Genomic DNA, 19,107 nt, shown 5'->3' with positions numbered 1-19,107 from the left:
TCAAAACTAAAGTCTGAGTTTGCCCTCAGTAAGTGTATTCAGTGCAAAAGCAGTTTCAATGCTCTGCTTACATCTCTTAGATTTTGACCTCAATATTCTCATGGCTCTTTGATACATTTGAGAAGTTGGGTTTTTTAAAAATCCAGTATTTGATAATTCTTCTAAAAAGAGAGGCCTAGTCCAAATAACCTAGTCCACTATATTCTAGGAAATAGAATAATTCCTTTTTTAAAAAAGTTTTTAACATATTACCAGTATAACAAAATTACACATAATTCTACCTCCCATTTTTATAATTCTTGTGCATATTCCTTTCTAGTCTTTGGCCATATGCATACGTATTTTTTTTACATAGGTTATACCAATATGACATTTTCACAGCAGCTGATATATATGTTTATTGTTTGAGGTGATAGTAAACAAAGGCTAATGGTAAAAGAGGAAAGAAAAAAGAAAACTTGGGAAAAAACATCCTGAAATTGCAAAGGTCTTATTTTGGGAATCAACTTACAGAAAGACGAGATCCAGCTCTTGCTCTGGCAATAGTCTCCTTTTCCTTTTCAGATACCCTTCTCTGCACAGCCTGGAAATTGTTTAGGGCTGCAGAGAAGTCATTCATGAGGCGTTCCTTCTGAAGTTTCTGCTGGCGCTAAGGAAGTTAAGCAAGAACTTGAAATTTCATATTAACCCAGAAGCATTTGGTTTTAATTCTCATTAAAAGCAAAATTATACCACTTACAAATTTCCACCTAGGAAAATTATTATGAAATAGACTCTTCCTTAAATTAATAAATTTGCTCTTTGCTAGCTCAAATCCCTGGATAATACTACAGACCAAGTCAGAGTTTTCCTTCTTTCACTCTGACAAACTTGGGAACTGGGTATCATTTGCCTTGGAAAGTAATCTCAGAAGGAATTGCAATTCAGAATTTTGGTTCCCTGGAGGATCCAAAAGCAGAATAAATACCTTTGGATTAAGACTAGACAACAGAGATTGGTTTTTGCTAAAATGTTGAGACTGTATTCATCTATATTGAGTTCACAGCTTCCCTAAAAACCCTGGGATCATTTTCTTTTACAGTTTTTTTAAGTGAGGTTTAAAATCTTTGAGAACTTGATAACTACTTTGTTTATCTACAGGATACCCTTACTAAGCTTCTACTTCTATGTCTCAAAAAACACATACTGAGGGCACTTGCCCTATGCGAAGAATACAGATGTAAAAACTCACCCCTGACCTCAAACAACTTGCCACCTATTTGTGGACAAGTAACAAAGTCATTATAAATGATTGCCATATCCAATTAGTGCTGTAGAAGTTCAGAGGCAGGAATAATCAGTAAGAACTCAAGTGGTCAAGAAAGGCCTCAAGAGAAGGTGGATACTAAAGGAAAAGTAAGACGTGAATCAGCAGAAAGAAAGGGTAAGGCAAATCCAAGCAAGAGAATAGTGTGAACAAAGGCATGGTGGCAGAAATTTGAAGAATATCTATAAGGAGATAGTTTGGTTGGAACCAAAGGTTTATTCATGAGAGTAGCTAAAATATAAAATTGGAAAGGCAGGGAAGGGGCTAACAATAGCAGGTTTTAAATGACAAGCTAATGAGTTTTAGGGTCAATCTCTCAAGAACAAAAAGCAATGAAGATTTTTGAGCAGGGAACATGATGGGTACAAAATGGTAACTTAGAAAAATTAGTCTGTGATGGTGTATAAGGTGGAATGGAAGGAAGAAACAAGTCAAAAAGATTACTGCAATAGTCTAGGTTTAACATTAGGAGGACACAGTATCAGTCATGGGATCACAAAGAAATTAAGAAACATTATGACTTTGTGACTGTGGAAGAAGAGGAATAGTCAAGAATTGCTCAAATTTCAAACCTGGGAGAGCGATGGTACTGAAAGCATATTTAGGTGAGGAACCTTTTTCCCTTTTTCTGGGATTTTTATTTTTACATAAACAACATTATAACAATAAAGGGGGGAACATCACTCCCTGATCTTGCCATCCAAAAATATCATCTTTTGAGAATACCATTACACATTTTCCATGTTACCATACTATTCACAATTATGATTTTTAATAGTTACATATATTCCATCAAGTTGATCTAGTAAATTTAAGTAAACATTCCTTCTAGATTGTTCCCAGTTTTTAACTATTATAAATAAAGCTAAAATGAGGCCCACTGTAATAGCTAATGTTTATACAGTGCTTGCCATGTACTGCTACTCTTATAAGTGCTTTTTATAATAAGTCATGTAATCCATACAACAACCTATAAATTAGGTACTCTTATAGTCCCTATTTTTCAGATCAAAAAACCAGAGCACAGAGAGGTTAAGTAATTTGCCCAGGATCACACAGTGAATGGCAAAAGTGGAATTTAAATACAGGAAATTTGGCTCCATAGTACATATAGTTGGGGTTTTTTCCTTCAGATTTTTTTTTCCCTTAGGACAAATTTGCAAGAATGGGAATATTAGGGCAAAAAGCACAGACTTTTTTATGACAGTAAGTAGTGTAATCAACTTAGGTAAGGTGTTTGGGTGAAACATGAGGAGCTCAGTATAAGCCAACATGTTAAATTTTATATGAAAGTAGTATATTTAAGAGGAGATTTCAGAACAGGAATTAGGACATGGGCCAAGTACTTAAAGGCTTAGGGGCTAGGGATGGAAAAAGATCTGGAGTCATGATCATAAAGGTGACAGGGAGGTCATAAAAGTAGATCAGACTCCTGAGGGAGAAAATGTGGAGTGAGAAATGAGAGGATCAGTGAGAGCCTCGGGGCACGCCCACTTTTAGGAGGATGTAGAGTTAGAGGAGGCTGAGACTCAACCTGGGGATCACCAGCTTGGGGACAGAATGAAAGAGAATCATAGAAAAAAGAAAGTTTCAGTGGAGAGAGGTTGAGCAAGAGGATCAAAGGAAACAGAGGGCTGGCTGGTGAGCTCAGTTGGTTAGAGCATGGTGCTGATAAAACCAAGGTCCGAGGTTTGGATCCCTGTACCAGCCAGCCACTAAAAAAAAAGAGAGAGAAAGAATACAGAGAAGAAAAGTGAATTAAAAACTCCAAAAAGGCCACTCAATTTGACAACTAGAAGATCACTGATGATAGTACTTAGTATGGAAAAAAACCAAAAGTAGGATGTTTGATGTACAGGACGGTAGTGAAAAGATGGGTGATGAGGCTAAGATTAAACAGATGAGGAAAGAGTAAAAAGACAAATGGGTCCTCAGCACAATAGACTTAAGGGAATCCAAGGAATTATATTTCACCAGAGAGAGTATGCTTGTAGACCTATTTTGTGTTCTTAATGATCCTAGCTAATGGAAGGGAATAACAGCATGCATAATCCTCAAATAACTTCTATTTGGTTTTGGAATACATTAGAGGAAAATTTTTTTGGCAGAAGACTTAATTTTCTATTTATATTTTGCTTGGGGTACTATATAACTCTTAAGTACTTTCAGTACTCTGTCTGGCATCAGACCCTTAGACTCCTTTCTTATTACTATGAAAACTATCTACAAGTGTGTATTCCTAAGTGCACACCTGGGAGGAGGAAAAGGGTAATTTGGGAGCAGTTTGGAGATACTGGATAGCAGGGGGTAACTGGCCCATAATTGAAAGGCCAGCATGAGTAACAACTAAAACAAACAGACCATATATAGATAACCAAAGGGTAATTACATTAAGATTCTTTTTATCATAATTACTTTGTAGCAACTGAGCCAGCTCCCAGGATAGGAAAGTTGAAGGCTTTGTCTTCAGAGCCATCAGAGATAGGACATCATCATTTCAAAAGTTCAATAATAAAAAGCAACATAAGTTAAGTGCCCCCATGAATGGCATTGAAACTAAAAGTAAAATAGAATCACAGTAGGCTAAGGTAGATGGAGAAGGTTTTCTTCCTGGAAGAGAGAGGACTGTGAATGATAGGTAAAAGGGTTAAGCCAAGATGAAGGAAGGGACATGTCTGACTTCAGGAATGTGTGAAGAAAAGACATGGGAACAATGAATCCCAGTAAAAATTGTGTGTTTTTAAAGTATTTAAATGGCCATTGAATAAAATTACTTGAAAAGGGAAATGTTTTCCCCTGAGCATTTCCTTAACTTGAGACCTGTGAATGACTCATGGTGTGACATGAAGGTGACTGCAAAATATAGACGAGGTTTGATTGAAATTTATAGATACTGGATACAAACCAAACTAGGACCAAGTCTGCAAACATAAAGCTGCTAACCAAATCCCAAAGAGATGCAAACATTGAGATTCCTCTCAGTTAAACCATTTTATTAATATATGTATAATATATTATTAATAACAGCAGCAGCCACCACATATTGAGTACCTACTAAATTCCAGGTACTTTGCTACATCTGGTGCATACAGCTTTCTATTGTCACAACAGTCACATATCCCCCATTTTACAGATAGAGAAACTGAGGCTCAGAGAAGGTCTATCTAGCACCAAAGGCCAACTTATTTTTTGTTACACATACTACCTTTCTAATAAAACAAGGTCCTTTCCTGTTAATAAATAAAACAAAATACCAACCTGTTCTGAAGTAGATAAGGGAAGAGGCAAGGACCCTAATTCCTTCAGCAGTTCATTTGTTTCCTTGGCGAGCTGATTTGTGGAGTGTTGTAACTGTTGCCTAAGAGAGAAAAGATATGTTTCAGGATGTTGTCACTTCTTGAGAGCTGGTTATACTCAGTGTCACTTTATTCTCAGAGTGTGTCACAATGCAGGGAATGAAGGGCCATTTGAAGAAATGGGCCCTGGATGCCCAGGTTCACAACAAAACCTCAGGCAAGCCCACTTCAAGTCATCTTCACATTACTGAGCAGAAAGAACCTGCCTCAATTACACCTGCTGGAGGAAGCACAGATCAGGAATTTTAACTCTTTGGGGAGATAAGAAAAGTATATTATCAGTTCTGATAGAAATATAAGAAGAGCAATTGCCACCCACACCTAAATCTAATAGTTTTAACACACTGAAATCTCTTATAAAATTCTCACATTGAATTGCCCAGGATTTCTGCAAGGTTAGTGTCTGTCACAGTCCACTGACTAGAATTCAGGCATGGGTGGTTGAATGAAATGTGCATTAAAAGCATAGCTTCCTACCTACCCTAGGGAACAACCTCTAAAGATCTATTCCCACATTCTTGCTTAAAGGTGGTTCTTTTTCGGCTTTATTCTTGGCTCCTAAGTTGCTTTTTATACCTGACTTTCTGGCATTTCCCTCCAAAATAAAGAAGGCTGTGTTGTTTAAAAATACATAAAGAGTAGGGAGGGAAGGAAATTCAAGTGGAAGAATATGTAATATATTAACTGGGATTGGAAAGTAGTGGAAATTTAAAAAGAGCTCCTTTCATTCGTGATTTCCTCTACTCTCTGGCATTTCTGTAAAGTTTTTAAGGGAGAACAGAAACCACATGCTATGGTCTAAATGTTTGTGTCCCCCCAAAACTTATATGTTGAAATCCTAACCTCCAACGTGATGATATTAGAAGGTGGGGTCATTTTGGAGGTGATTAGATCATGAGGGTGGAGCCCTCATGAATGGAATTAGTACCCTAATAAAAGAGGCCCCAGAGAACTGCCTTGCCTCTTCCACCAAGTGAGTACACAGCAAGAAGGTGCCATCTATGGAAAAGTGGGCCCTCACCAGACACTATATCTACCAGCGCCTTGATCTTGGACTTCCCAGCCTCCAGTACTATGAGAAATAAGTTTTTATTTATAAACTACCCGGTTTATGATATTTTGTTATAGCAGCCCAAAAGGACTGAGACAACACATTAGTGTTTTTTTCACTGCAAATGGGCTTTCAGGATAAAAAATAAAAGAGGGAGTCTATCAGGAGCCTGAACATCCCAGGGAATACTAAAATATCCAGAGATATTTCATATCTATCTCGTATGCTCACAGTAATAACAGTTATTCTCTCACTTCACAATATCTAGGACAGAAAACAATGATTATTGCTCAGTATATTTTAAAAATGAAGAATAGAACTTCTAAGAGCAGAAATGGAGTCAATGAGGATATGATAAGAAGAATCAAGATTCTCTCCTACCAGTCCATTATTCTTTCCTTCAGTCTCCCTTTGGGTGATTCTGAATACATTTTTCTAATATTATATATAGTTGAATATCCAACTGGACTGGATCATCAAGGGTCCTATGCCAACAAGGAGGCTCATTCAGGCAAAGTAGCAAGCAGAATATAGTTTAAGAGTGGTAGGAATTCCCTTCTCTACTTCCCTAAATTGTTCTGTTAAACTGCCCAAGGGAAGAAAGAATGAGAGTTCAAGGACTTTGAGAAGAATGGAGATGACAATCCACTAATATATATATTTTGTTGCCCCTCTTCTGGATCCAGCTATTGAAGTATGTCCTCAACAAGCCCTCACAAAACCCAACCTTGTTAAGAAACTACTCACAGATTTTCCTGTAGCTTGCTTGAGTCCTGCTTCGTTCCTAGTTGGCTCATCAAATTCTTTATCTGAGCAGCTGGGGAGAGGGGGGGAAAAGATTTATTTAAAAGAAAAATACATTCATCATGAGCACCCTACTTCTCAGCTCACTGGTCTCTCCATATCCTGAGTAAGTACATGCAACTAATAGAAAACATGCTATGAACAAAACCTTGGCATATGTGTTCTTCCAAAAACTAATTACAAGGTTCACTTTTCTCCTATAGAGTAACTATGTCACTAAGAATAAGGTGGTTTTGTTTGTCATCCCCAAAGAATTTGCTAATTTTTCCAGGTATCCCATGGCACTGGTTAGAAATTTCATTACCTTTGGAAGAGCCTTGATACCAAATATCAATTGCAACAATAAAAAATTTAAATTCATTAATACACAATAATTTTTCTATAGCAGCCATTTTTGGAAAACAATGTACACTTATTCTTAATGATACAGTACCACTGACTGAGTACCTCTGTGTGCCAGACACTACACTAGGAGCTTTGTATACATTCTCTTATTAATTTTCACAGCAACAGTCTGAAGTAGATATATCTTCATTTTGCACATGAGAAAATACATTTAGAGAGGTAAAGTATCTTATATAAACATACCAAATTAATAAATAGCAGGACAAAAATTCAATCCAAGGTACATCAGACTCTGATGGCTGTGTTCTTCCAACTGTGCTGTCTGTACTGTGATATAGTCAAACACACAATTTGGTTGAGCATGCTCTATCTTTTCCTAGATATTTTAAGACTAGGAATGGTCATGTTTGAATCCTGGACATTTAAACCCCTAGCCTGGACCAGGAAAGCAGAGGTCCAGAGGAAGTAAGAAGGAATACTCTGACACCAGCTTGCCTGGGAATCTGAACACCCCTGTCCCTCACTGACTTCTGCAACAGGAATAGAACTCTTGATTTCTTTTGTGCCTTGCTTTCCATTTTCTTTTTCTGGCTGGTGGGAAGAGTGGGGGAGATTTATTCATTCACAGAGGTAGGAAGTTGTTGTGTGACTTCTTGTTTGCTTGCTTGCTTTTTATGAGCATTCATTGTCTTCTATTATAGGTAGCTGGAGTACAGGACACATTAATAGAGCATTCTTCACCCAGAAGAAACACACTTATCTTCAAGTTTCAATAGAACTTCACGAAAGATATATGGCTCCTCCAGCCAAAAGACAGTCTCCTTTGTGAGAGCCTTTCCTGTCCTCTGGATTAGTGTCAAAGTTTCACTTGTGAAAAATGACTGGGTTAGTGGACGAAGATGAGGAAATCAATGTGTATTATACAATTTGTGAATATTATAGGGACACTGTACATAAAATGCTTCCATGTCCAGTAAGAAAAAAAATCTAACTTATTAGAATTTTGAAACTTAAAAATTAATTGTTCCAAATTCACTTAATGGTAATGGTGTTCTTTAAATTAACAAAATTTGGAAGTCACAGTCATAATCTTGTCCCCAATTTGGTCACCAAAAGTAGTAAAAATGCAATCTAAAGTTTATTAAGTACCTTATAATAACAATGATGTGCTAATAGTCTATAAGTCTGATCAGAAGCAATAATTAGGCAAAAATCTTCTGATTACTGGGTGACTCTACTCTACTCATTCATTGCAGAAATGAACAACCCAGTCCTTAGCCATATGTACAAGTTATTTTTCCCTAGCCAAAATCACTGCATCATGTAAAAATTTCCAGAGTCAAAGATATATAGGTTTGTGGCACTTCAGATTATGATTTCACCTTATTTTAAGACCTAGCAAATATGGAACTCCAGGGGCTGTCTGGTTAGCTCACTTGGTTAGAGCATGATGCTGGTAACACCAAGCACCAAGGTCAAGAGTTCAGATCCCCTTACTGGCCAGCTGCCCCCCCCCCCCAAAAAGAGGAACTCCAATTTCATAATTGAAATATAGGATTCACTTGATTAGAAATTTGCCTTTTGACAAAGCTTCCTTAAAATATATCTATTCTATTAATTGAAGGTTACTTAGAGCTTAATGGTTCCATAAGAAAATGTAATCACTATAATTACTGCATTCTGCCAAGGTAGCATTATGTAAGATATAAATAACCTTTTTTCTTTATCACTAACATGTGTACTGTCCTTATCTAAGTCAAATGGAAATCAAGATACCACTAAAACTACCAATTGGACAACATTAAATATAAATTATAAAACAGGGCAGGCATTAACATTTACTGAGCATTTTACAGTGGGCTAGGTGCTTGATAAGGATTACCTTATTTGACCCCAGCAATTCTTTAAATATTATTATCCTGGTATTGCCGTATGGGCACACTGAACCTCATGAGAATTATGGAACTCATTCATTCATTTTGAGTAGACTACATACTCTATACTGTTCTATGCCCTAGAAAACACTTGTTTTCAAGAAGCTTACATTCTAAGGAAAACAGATAACAAACATATATCAGGTGATGATAAATAGTATAAAGAAAAATAAATTCAGGTAAGGACTGGAATGACAGCAGTGGGCAGAGGGTACTAGTTTATATAGGGTAGTCAGAGAGTCTTCTCTGATAAGGTGACACTGAACATAGATCTAAAGGAAGTGAAAGATCAAGCCATGCAGCAATCTGGAGGAGAAGCACTCTAAGCAGAGAGTAATTAGTACAAAGTCCCCACGGCAAGAGTGCTTGGTGTGATTGAGGAACAGCAAGGAGGCCAGGCTGGCTAGAGCAGAGTGAGCAAGAGAGATAAATGGCCAAAGCAGTAATGGAGAGCCAGATTATATGGGACCTTGTAAATAATTATAAGGACTTTGAGTTTTAATGAAATGTGAAGCCACTGATGGGTTTTGAGCAGAGTGTCATAATAACAAGAATTCAAACCCGGGGCTACTTCCAGTGGCTATATTCTTGTGCCACATTATGTTCTCTCAAAAGTCCATCTCTTAAAGGAAATAGAATGTAGTCACACGGGGCAGGCCTAGATTTCCCAGTGTTCCATTTAACCCCACCCTACTTATCTGATACCTCCCTAACTAAATAGCTCTCTGTGCCATATAGGCTGATGTCCTTGCTCTAACCTATTCCCTTTCCCAATTCACTTCCACCTGTGGAAATATTCCTCTGTACTCACCAGAGTCCAGCAGAGTGCCAGGCACCCAGTGGGAACAAAAATAATTATTGATTAATAATTACTGATTAATTGAGTCAGCTTCCCTTTACATCATGGCACTTTTTTTTTTTTTTTAAGATGACTGGTCAGGGGATCTTAACCCTTGACTTGGTGTTGTCAGCACCACGCTCACCCAGTGAGCTAACTGGCCATCCCTGTATGGGATCCGAACCTGTGGCCTTGGTGTTATCAGCACCACATGCCGGCCCCAGCATGGAACTCTTTTTAAGGCAGAAGATATGAATGAATATAAGCTAGGAATAATGAGACCTAATCTAAGCCAGACTTGACCACTAACTAGATGTATGGCACTAAGCAAGTGATTTCATTTTGATGGGTCTCTTTTTTGCCAATTGTAGATAACATTCAGATTTAACTAACACTTATTGACTACTTACTATTTGTGTGGGGTTTTTATTTTCTCTCATTAGATCTTTAGAATTATGTGAGGACTAAATGATAAGTACTCCCACCATTGCTCAATTCTAAAATTCAGTAATAATGAAATAGCGCTAGTCCCAGAATGATGCTGTGTAACCAAGGAGTTTTTTTGCAGCCTAAAAGTTTGGCATAAAGAAGCTCCACCTGTGACTTTCTTAACTTTGTAACTGCAAGGTACAAATGGGACTGGACTGAGTATATGCCTCTAGAGGGCAGGGACTGCATTCTACTCATTTTTGTATGTGGACAACCACCATGTCCTACACACACACCTCCAGTAAATAGTTGTTTGAATATATGATTACACATAAAGGTAGATCCAACAAAAAAGTCAAAAAAGTAGAACTCTTCTTAGAGGTATGTCAGAGGATCAAGTTATTAATCATCTATCAAAATGTATTAAATACCCTAGAGAGCCATGGGAATTTTATAGAATATGGAAAAAATCAATTTATAATCTGCTCTTCTCTGTGTATTCTCAGCTGAGAAATTTTCTGTTTTCTTCCAGACTTTTATCTAGACTTTTCTGATTTCCTTTGTTGAGATGAACTGAATTTGTGGAGTGGGGGTAGAGGAGATTGGGGAAATTGGGGGGATGGAGACTTCATAGAGTAATTTGTTAGCTAAGCACGAGAATTAATCTAAGCCTTCCTTAACTCTTTCTAAATTCCTACGTATTAAGATATTTTCTGAAAAGTTTCCAGTCAAGACACAGGTATCAGATACCCTAAAACTCAAATCATAAGGACAATAGTATCTTAGTCTACTGGAATCCAAAGAAGCAGAACTTTTTATATACTGCCTCCATGACCACCAGCATCAGGGATTTGTCCAAAATTAGTGACTCAGTGACTCATATATTTTACATCTAAGAACCGTATCCTTCAATAAACCTAAAGTACAAAAAGGAATAGAGTGTTTACATATATTCTTATTTCCACTTGAGTACAGTTAAAATATCAAAAAGTGAAGTGATACTTTTTAGAAATATTTTTATCAAAATGAGTTGAATCTAAAAAGGGTTTTCTGGCAACTTGGTTAATGAGAAAACTTCTTTTCCAAGCATTCTAGTAAATGAAAGTTTTACTTTAGATTGATGTGTTATGACATTTTGGATGAAAATAATGGATTATCTCCTATGAAATACTACATAATCCTAGAAACCAGATGACTAGGTCAATTGTAAAGATAAATCTTTCAGTTCCATGTAAACAATTTTGTAAACTAGGCCTCAAATTTCTCCGATCACTGACCTCTCTCTCTCTTTTTTTTTTTTTAAATTGGAATGCTTCACGAATTTGCGTGTTATCCTTGCGCAGGGGCCATGCTAATTTTCTCTGTATCGTTCCAATTTTAGTATACGTGCTGCCGAAGCGAGCACTGACCTCTCATTTTTAAAAACATGTCCTGGCTAAAACTTTTAAAAGAATATAAAGCTAATCAATTTATTGTACATTTCAGCTAACATCCACACTAGGAACTACTCTAAATTGAACACTCTTTATGTGCTTTTAGCTGATATCAGCAGAATCTGAAGCTCCAAATGAACCTTAATCCAAATCAAAGTCTAATCATATTGAAAACATTACAGGTGAGGAAAAATTTTCTCTTCATTTGACAGAATCTAATGCTCTAATTCAGTACATTAGATATTCAATGAAAAAACATTATTTATACCAAATGAGAAAATGATAGCATACATGGTGATTATGACAATGAAGTCATCTCAGTGTTTTACTCTGAAAATTTGGTTTACTTTCTATTTTTATATAGCTACAATGAAAATTACATGACTTTTTTTTTTTTGGCAGCTGGCCAGTAACAGGAATCAACCCCTGGACCTTGATTTTATCAACACCACACTCTAACCAACTGGGCTAACCGGCCAGCCCTTTCTTAACTTTTAAAAAAGTCACTGTACTGCAATAGTAAAGCTCTAAACTAAACTGAAAATGAGTACTAGTTAATAAAGGTATGATTTTCCATTTACCATAGCAGTGACAAGAGTATGTAACTGTTAAGAGCATAGGCTCTGAATTAAGACTGCCTATGCTTGATTCCTGGTTCTACCACTATCTAGCTGAGTGATCTTGAGCAAAAGGTTCCACTCCTTTGTGCTCCTGTTTCCTCACCTAAAAAATGGGAATAACAGGAGAACATTCATATGGTTATTGTGAGGATAAAATGAGATAATTTAAAACTAAATTTAGAACGATGTCTGGCATAGAAAAGCACTCAATTGAGGATAGCTATTATCAAACTCAAGACCAAGAAAAATGTACTTAGCAATGATAAAATCAATTAAATACATAATGAATGCCAACTACACATCCACTGCTGTGCCCGGCACTGTAGCTAAAGAGAAACGTATAATGCATGGTATCTCTATCCCCACTGACCTCTCATTTGTGATCTCTCTAGTTGGAGTGACAAGGTCAAAAAGCTTGGATTAATTAAACAATAATATAAGTGCTACTGTGATGGAAAATTGCTTGTGAATTAAAAGGAAAAAAAACAAAAAATGATAGCTAACATTTCTTAAACACTTCTTATGTAGCAGGTGCTATTTTAAGCATTTTACATAAATTATCTCATTTAATCCTCACAACCCTATGAAGTAGGTATTAAATCCATTTTATAGATGAGGAAACTGAGATAGAGAGGTAAAGCAATGTGTTTACACAGCTAGTAAAAGGCAGATCTAGGATTCAAACCCAGGCAGTATGACTCCTGAGCCTGCCCACCTAACTACTAAACTACAGTGGGGCAGGGGACTCAACAACTAATATTGCTGTTTATTGAATATCTTCTATGTGCCAGGCAGTACACAAGATACTTTCTAACATCCCCTTTTAACAATTCCGTTCATTTTACAGATGGGGTAACACACAAAAAGGGAAAATAACCTGTTTAAGTTTAACAGTACATAGAAGAGCAGGGACTCAGTCAAAGATCTGCTGACTTTATCTTTCAAAATCAAAGGAAGGCTTAGTTACGAGGGGCAGGATTTAAGGACAACTCAAAGGATTTGTATAATTTATATAGCCAGTGAGATAGGGAGAAGAAAGGTATTACAGAGTGAGCAAAAACTTGGAGCAAAAAGCAAGTGTTCAGGGATGTTAAGAAAAATAACCTGCATGTAGCAAAGAATGAGGAGAAGAAAATATGGCTAATTTGGATTAAGATCCCAGAGAGTGAATGTTAAGATCTGATGCAGTATACAACAGAGAGCCACATTAGGCTCTTGAGGAGGTGAACAGTATAATGAAAACAGGATTTTAGATGTATTTCAGGTAGCAGCATCAAGAGGAACTGCAGAGACACTCAGAGTATGCTGTTGGAATACAGATGTTGAGATAATGAAGACTTCAGAGAATGGCAATGAAATAAAAAGAGGCATATATGAAAATAACTTTGTAAACCAAGATCAAGAGTTTCAGATCCCTGTACCGGCCAGCCACCAAAAAAAAAAAAAAAAGAAAGAAAATAACTTTGAAAGAGGAACCCACAGGATTTCATGATAATCAGTTTTAAAAGTTCAACTCCTTATTTTGTTAGTAAGCAAAATCATATCAATAAATTAGCAACAAAAAGAACAGAAATACTATTCTTTAATCTCTTCAGGGTTAACTTTAGGCTGTTAGGTTTTTTCCTGTATCTGCCTCAGCACTACTTGCCCAGATCCATCCTTTCACAATAAGCAGAGTCAAGTACACTTCCTCTGTACCCCACATATACTGATAACAACCGTTTGTACTGGGCAGTCAACCTTGGCTGTACCTATAATAGCCTCACAGTGGGCTGCTGTATTTCAGACTGATGTGCTCAGCAATTCCAAACCCACCTCTGTGGTTGAACAGTTTAGAAAAAAGAATAGCTATTTTAATGAGTACAGGTCCTTGCAGGGCTGTATAGGTGTGAGGATATACATCTACGAGCTCACATTCCAAGGATATACTTGGGTATGCTGGCAATGTCTTGGAGAGGTGTGGGGGAGGCACTAGCATGATAACTGGGGAGATGCAACATCATCCTATCAATTTAAAATTCCCAATTCCTAACTAAACAATCCCAAGGAAAGGATTTCAACTTACACTGCCTAAGGTCATAGGATATGGTAGATACTACATAGTACAAGGGGAAGGAGGCAGGAAGAGTTCCAAAATGGTAGAAAAGCCTCATTTTTTCAAATCAATTGAATACAATTTATTATACACCAAGACCCTATAGGGTCTGATCCCTAACTACCTCCTTGACCTCCTTTCCTACTCCACTCCCCTTCTCTAACTGTAGTCCAGCCACACTGGCCTCCTTGCTATTCTTTGAACACACTAAGGGCTTTGCTCTTGCCCTCTGCTTAGAATGCTTTCTCTAGCTACTCACGTAAGTCTCTCCCTCACTTCATTGAGGTGTCTACTCACTCAAATACCACCTCCTCGGGCCGGCCCGTGGCTCACTCGGTAGAGTGCGGTGCTGATAACACCAAGGCCCCGGGTTCGGATCCCATATACGGATGGCCGGTTCGCTCACTGGCTGAGCGTGGTGCTGACAACACCAAGTCAAGGGTTAAGATCCCCTTACCGGTCATCTTGAAAAAAAAAAAAAAGACAAATATCACCTCCTCAGAGAGGCCTTCCTTGACCAACTAACCTAAAATAGCACATCCACCCTTGTCTTCCCTCACTCTCTATCCACTTACCCTGTGTATTAGTTTTCTGTTGCTTATAACAGAATACCTGAAAATGGGTAATTTATTTTTAAAATGAAAGTTATTTCTTATAGTTTCAGAGGCTAGGAAGTCCATGGTCCAGGGGGCACATCTGCTGAGAGCCTTCTTCTGGGTGGGATCTCTCTACAGGGTCCCATAGCAACCAGGGATCACATGGTGAGAATGGTATGAGTGAGAGCTAACCTTCTCATTCCCATTCATTATAAAGCCATCAGAACCAGGCCCATGAAAACCCAGTAAACCATTAACCCATTATTCCATGAATGGAACAATCCACTCAGAAGGCACAGTCCTTGTGATCCAATCACCTCTTAAAGGCCCCACCTTTCACCACCATATTGGGATTTAAGTTCCAACATGAGCTTGGGGGGACATTCAAACCACAGCATCCTGCTTTATTTTTCTTCATAGGACTTACTATTACTTGATATTATTTATATGTGTATGTATATGTACATACACATACATAAACACACACATACACTATCAGAGCAGGGATTCTGTCTCTTGTTCATTGCTCTATCCCCAGCACATGGCAGGTGCTCAAAGAATATTTGCTGCATAGTCAATGAATGAATCTATCATATGCTTGGGACTGAGATAAGTACTCGAAATATAAAGATGAATAAATCATGTACTCTGGGGCTGGCCCGTGGCTCACTCGGGAGAGTGCGGTGCTGATAACACCAAGGCCCCGGGTTCGGATCCCATATACGGATGGCCGGTTCGCTCACTGGGTGAGTGTGGTGCTGACCACACCAAGTCAAGGGTTAAGATCCCCTTACCGGTCATCTTTAAAAAAAAAAAAAAAAAAAAAAAAAAAAAATCATGTACTCTGTCTCAAAGGAGCTAACAGCCTAGCAGGGGAGATGGACATACGGCAAGAACAGAAAGCACCACAGCTTCAGGTATTCCCCCAGAGTGTCCTCTGGAGAGTGAAAAAACAAGTCACCTGTATACTTGAAGTGTTAACTGCTATAGAACTGTAATATTAATTAAAAATTATAAAACAGCAAATTGCTGGCCGTAAGAGACAGACCTGGTTTGAAATTCAGGTATTGCTGTTTGTTAGCTGGGCAATTATTTAACCTTTATCAGTCTGTTTCTTTACCCATAAAATGTTAACAATACTGGTAATTACTTTACAGAGTTGTTATAAAATTAAGTAAGAAAATATACGTAAAGCACTTTTCATGCTACCTGGCACTCACTATGTACTCAAATGTTAGCTATTAATATTATTAACGGTTGACTCCAATGATTCCCTGGAGCCCAATGCCCAATAAACAGCTAATTCTTACCAATACTATTACCAAGGAAACCTCTCCTATCATTTCCTTCCTCTTTCTGTTGTTGCTTCTTTTGTTTTTTTTTTTGGCGGCTGGCTGGTATGGGGATCTGAACCCTTGACCCTGGTGTTATAACACTGCACTCTGGCCAACTGAGCTAACCAGCCAGCCTGTTTTCATTTTCACAGTTCCTAAATGGTGTCTCTGATTCTAGTCTCTCACATTCCAATTCAGTTTACACATTCTTGAAAGAATGAAATGCAAGCTCCTTAACTTAGTATTTAATATCCTTCATGTTTGGGCCCCAACTTACCTTTCCAACACTAATTTCCACTTTCCACTACTTTCTGGAGTCCACCACTCTAGCCAAATTAAATTACTCTCCTTTTCTTTATATACCCTATACTTTTCCACTACCATACCGGTTCATTTTATTCCCTCTTGAAATTCTCTTCTCCTCTTTACCTTCAAAGGTTCATATCCTTTCCACCATCTTTCCAGATCTAGCTCAAATGCCATTAATGTCTCCCCTGATCCATCCCAATTGAAAATGGTTTCTCTCTCCCCTGAAAACCTACATAATGTTATTTATACTTCTTCTATGGCTCTGATCTCTTTCAACTTTATATTTTGGATGTTTATGTACCCCACAGGCTCCCTATTGAAAGATACATGCAATTCCTATACTTACTACATAGCCTGATACTCAAACAAATATATGTTGAATAAATATTTCACAAATAGACATTAAAATTAGGTTTAGCCTCAACAAGAAAGTTTCAGCCTTGAAACAGAATTTTTTTATCTAACCTGTATTACAGCTCCCTCACAAAAGGAAATTGGAACACAATTCTATGGTTTCTAACCAGTGATCATATTATTTTATTTTATTTCTGAATTTAACAAGCCACATACATTCTTTCCACTTCCAAATCACCCAGTCGCAATCCCTTCCCATCAGAAACTTTCGACCTCTCAAATTCTACAATATGCATTTAAATTTAAAAGCAAAGTGACAGATTATTCTTTAAAATATAGAATATAATTGTAATTTAGGGCCCGCTAGTTCTACCTATTGACAGACTACAGCCAACCTCACAAAAACAATAATAAACAAGGGTGATCACCATTCTTTCCAAGTAATGTTACTGCTGTTGACCTCCTGTTTATAAGGTTCTGAGATGATTTTTCAAGCAAAGAAACAGCCTATATTTGACTCATTCAGCTACACATTCACTCAGACTCTAATAGTGAGGAGAGAGTTTTAAGACAAGCAATGACATTCTGAATTCCACCACCAACTCTACCATGTCTTACTTCCTGTGTGGTTGCAGCGAAGTCCCTGAGCTTCTCCGTATACCAGATTTGTTCAAAAGAGTAGCTAAATTGGGAAGGAAAACAAAAGCCTTATCTGCTTAAAATCCAAAAATATACCCAAATTCTTTGCTACAAAAGGCAAACTAATGTTAATTGAAATGTTTTTGGTGAACTCTGTTTATTAAAACAGAAGTTATCCCCCCCACAAATACCAGTCATTGTGTCTGATTTACGAATTCATTACAGGAAGACTGTATTAAGTCACCCAAACACATGCACTCTCCACTTCCCTTAATTGAAAGTTGCTGATTTCCGAGGAGCCAGTGGCTGAGCAGAATGTCAACCCAAAGCCTAAATCAGTAAGCAACCCTCGACCCAAGCTGGCAAAGGAGGAAAATAATGTAGGTGGGGAGAGGGCGAATGACAGGAAAAACTCGGCTGACCACTGCGCCAAGTCAACACACTTGCTGCTCTCGAAGTGACACACACACCCCCTCCCACCCTCGGGCTGTCAGGTGTGCTGTTTTGGCCCCAATACCGTGAAGGCAGAATTTCTGAGAAGAAACTAATTGTCAGCTGGAGCTCCGGACCCTCGGGGAGCCAGGGCCTGACAGACTCGAGGATGGCGGCCCGCCGCCCCCAGAATGGAGAGCCCGAGACGGCCTCCGGTGTGGCCTTGGCCGTAGCCCCGGCTGGGCTCCGTGTGCCGGCAGCCTTCCCCAGGCCTGTCCCCAGGACGGCCCCCGACCTCCCCATCTCGGTCCCCCGGCTCACTGGCTTGGCTGATCCGCTGGATGTTGCCGCTGCATGTCTGGATGATGCTGTTGAAGTCCCGGAGCTGGGACCCGGAGGGCCCCGGGTTCCGGTACAGGTCTAGGGGACCGTAGGACATGACGAGGAGCTGAGAACCGCTTGCCCTGCACCGCACTCCCACCGGAAGCAGCCGTCAGACAGTACCCGCAGGCTGACAGGGAAACCGGGAAGAACAAGGGCGGGGGAAGGGGCTGGAAGCTGCGTGCGCACTAGCCCCGCCCTCCCGTAGCGCGCACGCGCGCCCCCGCCCCGCCCCCTTGCTCAGGCGCCGCTGGAGCTTGTGCTGGGCTGTGGACTAGAGGCTTCGCTCCCCGAGGCTTGGTGGTGTGGGTCGGGGCGATGGCGTCACACAGCTGGGGCTCAGATTGGATGAGGTTGGGTGGCGGTGGTGTTGTTCCTCGCCAGGGCACAGTGACAGGAGGCAAGAATTTTCGATGTGTACAAAATTGTACCAGATGATCTCAGCCCTTACATCCTATTCTGTTGTAATGTGAGAATTCAGGCCCAAATATGGGCGAATTCAACAACCTTGAAACTCAGATCCGTAACCAAACCGCAACCCCAAATTCCTCACTCTACTTCCAATTCTAGGGCTTTGGTAGTATTTGCGGAGCACTTTTACGCTTTCCCAACCACTTTCATTTCCCTCTCCACTCCTTTTCTAATCTAACAATAAAATAATGATAATATTTATTGAACACGTACTGTGTGTGAATCCTCCCTGCAGTTCTTCATTAACTCACAGCATTTTTATCTTTAGAATACATAACGGACAATCCTTTTTAAATGTTAAAGTAACTTGGCAAAGTAAGCATTATTATTTTCCTTTTTGTAGATGCGAAAATTAAGACCAGAGAGGTTAATTCGCTTTA

The 19,107-nt window shown here is 38.8% G+C and overlaps 1 protein-coding gene and 1 non-coding gene across 2 annotated transcripts in view; both read right to left on the bottom strand.

Moving 5' to 3' along the window:
- Positions 1-18,405, bottom strand: part of STX12 (syntaxin 12) — a 32,230-nt gene extending 13,825 nt beyond the window's left edge. Inside the window, exons 1-4 of the mRNA XM_063104805.1 lie at positions 18,197-18,405; positions 6,461-6,530; positions 4,565-4,664; positions 512-649 (exon numbers count right to left, since the gene is read on the bottom strand). Of these exons, the coding sequence (XP_062960875.1) occupies positions 512-649; positions 4,565-4,664; positions 6,461-6,530; positions 18,197-18,314 (426 nt within the window). The 5' untranslated portion in view covers positions 18,315-18,405. The remainder of the gene's footprint in view (positions 1-511; positions 650-4,564; positions 4,665-6,460; positions 6,531-18,196) is intronic.
- On the bottom strand, positions 11,362-11,468 carry LOC134385310 (U6 spliceosomal RNA). The gene has a single exon (XR_010024302.1). It is a non-coding gene; the product is annotated as a U6 spliceosomal RNA (small nuclear RNA).
- Positions 18,406-19,107: the final 702 nt, after the last annotated feature.

The sequence above is a fragment of the Cynocephalus volans genome, chromosome 8 (assembly GCF_027409185.1).
Source record: "Cynocephalus volans isolate mCynVol1 chromosome 8, mCynVol1.pri, whole genome shotgun sequence".
Lineage (NCBI taxonomy): Eukaryota > Metazoa > Chordata > Mammalia > Dermoptera > Cynocephalidae > Cynocephalus > Cynocephalus volans.
The sequence above is the reverse complement of the archived record's forward strand: the minus strand, read 5'-3'. Positions and strand labels throughout refer to the sequence as shown.